A 3,431-nucleotide genomic window follows, 5' to 3' on the forward strand; every position below is an offset into this window, starting at 1 on the left:
TGGGGTTATTGTTGGTGACTTGATAATCGATCATTGGTTTATAGCCGGATCACTACTTGCCCCATTCCCAAACGTGCTTTTTCTCGCTGTGTTTGCCGCGGTATAGCTCCAAGGACATTTGCATGGAGAAATTGTTGTACGCGGATCAACAACTCGCCGACGATGGACGCCGATTTTGTCGAACGGGGCAGCGCGGGCTGGGAGCACATGACTTAATTATAATACATGGAACGTTGGATTTGACGCGTGAGCGATATCGAATTACAGTAGGTCGCACACACAACGGTGTACTGTACACTCCAGCGTATATCCTTCAAAGTAGACAAGGGGTAGAAAAGTGCACTGCAAATACGAGTAACTACTACATGTGGCTGCTGTAGCCCCATATCCTTGGATAGTTAGTACTACTGTAGTATTATTAATAGAAGTTGACTTTGGATAGTTTGCCAATATTACTGTAGTACTGTATTGCATGTAAGATTACGGTTCGTCCTTGTTTCGTCGACATGAAGACGGTGGTTCAAGTATACTCAGAATTTGGGTGGCTATATTGCTTTGTGTGTCATTAGTAATTATATATTCAACAGGGTTTGAGACATTAAATGAGGGTGGTTGATTGGTTGGTGGTCCCAACGGCGCAGGGTGTCGTTCGAGTACTGTACCCGTGGTATTGATGCATCCAAGCAAGCAATTTGTCTAGAGAGCCCTTACAGTAACGTTAGTTGTACCAATATGGGCTGCTTTACTACAGTGCTCAGAGCATTGTATCTCCTTCTGAGCTCCCATACTCGTGAATTCATGCCCTCCTAACTGACACGAGTACACCGTATCGCGCTCGTTTGCGTCCAAGACACCTTGTCGTGTCCGCTCCACGTCCATGTGCCTGCATTCTTCCACTTTCGCTGGATGGGTGCCTTCCATCGGCTGTTCCTGTCTTTATAGAGTCATCCAAGTACTGTAACCACACAATAGCTTCGGCCGCATCTACATGTACCGGTACAGCAGTGAGGGGGCAGTGTGAGGCGCGGGTGCAGTCCACCAAAGTACCTTGAACTCAGATTCGAGCCACCTTAATCGCCGATATTGTGCTAAGTGCAACCCGTGTGGTCAACCCACCACCCAAGCTTCACTTGACCTGTTGATTGCACTTTTGAATTCGCTTGCTATGGCGCGGCCCATCGAAACAACCAGCGAAGCAACCGAACGCCCCAATGACGCGACGTATCTTGTTATGCCATCAACGCCTCGGCACGATCAGGACGATGTCGACCGCCCAGTCCCACTCCGTACGTCTGGTGAGAGAACCACGTCTCAAGTGTAACTCCATTTTTTAAATTAAATGCGGGCGGTAGGGGCCTATCGTCAGATGTTCATTGTGCTTGCCATCGTGCTGGTGTGCGGCACTGTCGCCACAGCCCTGGGGGCGGCGCACTTTGTCTTTGTAACCAAGGTCGACAACCAAGCCAAGGCGATCTTGTCGGGGCTGCAACATACTCCTGGAGTGTACGTGACGCTCACTGTGAAGCGCGCCAGTATGAGGTTGAACGGGGTGTCCACGGCCGAAGCGTACATCTTTCCTCGAGGAGGTCCAAATTTGGATGGCGCTCTTTTGTTCGATGCGGTCTTGACGCATCGCAATGAAGACGTGATGACCACGTACACGCTACTCAACAGTCGCGCGTATGTGTCAACTTCGTCCGTCAGCACTGGCACCATCATGCACGTGAGCTGTCTCGAAGCGTCGCAAGTGCCCCCCATTCACATGGTCCGTGTTGCGATATTCCGTGTTGACGTTTTAAACGTTTTCATTCGGTAGATGGCATTCAGTTTGACTACGTCGACGGTGCTGGATGAAGTCCAAGGCACGGCACAACCATTGTGCGACAACGGCAAACTCCTCCAATTGTCGTTTGCTGGGGAAAATTTTGTGTTTTGCACCGCCCAAGATAGCAAACTGCAGCGCGCCGCGAGCGACGACCTTGACATGGTGATTCAATACGTGTCAGACCCGACTTTGCTTCCAGACTTGGTGACCCCTTGGAATGGCACTGCGACCCCCCTTGATTGCCCCGTTGTGGTGTCTTCGGGCATCCCACCCACGCCCGTAGCCCCCACCTACATGGAGACCGCATCGATGGTGTACAACGCCGCCACGGGACCCAAGCGATCCTTCATGATGGGCAAATTGTCGTGTGAGTGCCGTCGAGCCAAGCAACCTTGCTTGTTTGTCCATGGCCTCGGCAATTCAAAAGCCGGCCCGATGGTCGACACATTCAAGAGCTACTGGGGCAAAATCCACGAGCATTCTCCGTGTTGTTCCTCGACAAAGTTTGTCCAGTTCGACACGGTGACCCAAGGATGGACCGACCCCAACTTGCAGCGCGAGTTCTGCACTGCTGCCCTTAAAATCAGTCAGGGGGAGTCGCAGTCCACCGTGGGCAGTTTGATCCTCGTGACTCACTCGATGGGAAATCTCCTTGCCGGGGGGGCGGTGGCCAGTGGCATGTGTCAATTCAGCTCGAGGGTGACGTGGATGTCGCTGGCTGGTCCAATGCAAGGCAGCCAATCGACCAACTTAGTCGCCTCTCGGTGCGCAGCTTCGAATAGCTGGTTTGACCGGGCGTTCGCGGATGTGTTGGGGCTGACAGGGCTCTGCCCATCGCCACGAGCATACGTTCAATTGCAGCACCAGTCTACGGTTGGAGCCGACATGCAGGCCAAGTACCAGCAGGCCCAAGCCGTCCGTCGTACTCACGGCGCTCGAGTCCTCTGCGGCACCGACCCCTTTGGAATTGGGTCGCCCATGTCCATTGCACTGGCCTCTGTTGGCGCCATCTCAGGCCATGCCGATCGTGCGCATGATGGAGTTGTGGATTTGACTAGCTGCATGGCAGGGGTCAGTACTTCTGGGGCGGGGGCTGACTCGTCGGATTATCACTATCGGGCAGCTATCAACCACCTGGACACATCGTTTCGACATGGAGATGGCTGGTGGGGAAATGACCGCAAGCCTCAAAAGTGGTTTGAATGTGCATTATAGAGTTAGTAGCACTCCGCGGTAGTTAACTTGTGTGTACAGTACATGAAATCGTGAGATTGCTTACAGTATCGGCAGCAGAGTTTGTGAATAGTGCTTCATGATGCGGCAAACTTTACAAGAATGTGTCCACAACCTCACCCCCGACCTCCAATTAGCCACCAACTAACTATACGATCCTCACTTCCTCAACCCCGGCAACCAACAAACCGTCGCAACGTCGGTCATCATATGACGATTTCTCCTCGCTCTGGGGCCCCAATGTTATCCCCACCATCCAATGTCGACCCTTCGAAAGCTAAGGGTAAACGAGAGTTTAGGTTGTAGGGACAAGTCTTGGGCCCTGGGTGGTGGACTTCGCCGTGATAGAGTTGTCCTGGCCTCGGCTAGTGTC

The 3,431-nt window shown here is 52.6% G+C and overlaps 1 protein-coding gene across 1 annotated transcript; it reads left to right on the forward strand.

Moving 5' to 3' along the window:
• Positions 1 to 1,366: 1,366 nt before the first annotated feature.
• On the forward strand, positions 1,367 to 3,040 carry H257_05038 (hypothetical protein; the record flags this gene model as incomplete). The annotated part of the gene is made up of 2 exons (XM_009829753.1): positions 1,367 to 1,765; positions 1,817 to 3,040. The coding sequence occupies 2 exons, from the start codon at positions 1,367 to 1,369 to the stop codon at positions 3,038 to 3,040; spliced, it is 1,623 nt and encodes a 540-aa protein (XP_009828055.1).
• Positions 3,041 to 3,431: the final 391 nt, after the last annotated feature.

Source organism: Aphanomyces astaci, assembly GCF_000520075.1.
Source record: "Aphanomyces astaci strain APO3 unplaced genomic scaffold supercont1.9, whole genome shotgun sequence".
Lineage (NCBI taxonomy): Eukaryota > Oomycota > Saprolegniomycetes > Saprolegniales > Verrucalvaceae > Aphanomyces > Aphanomyces astaci.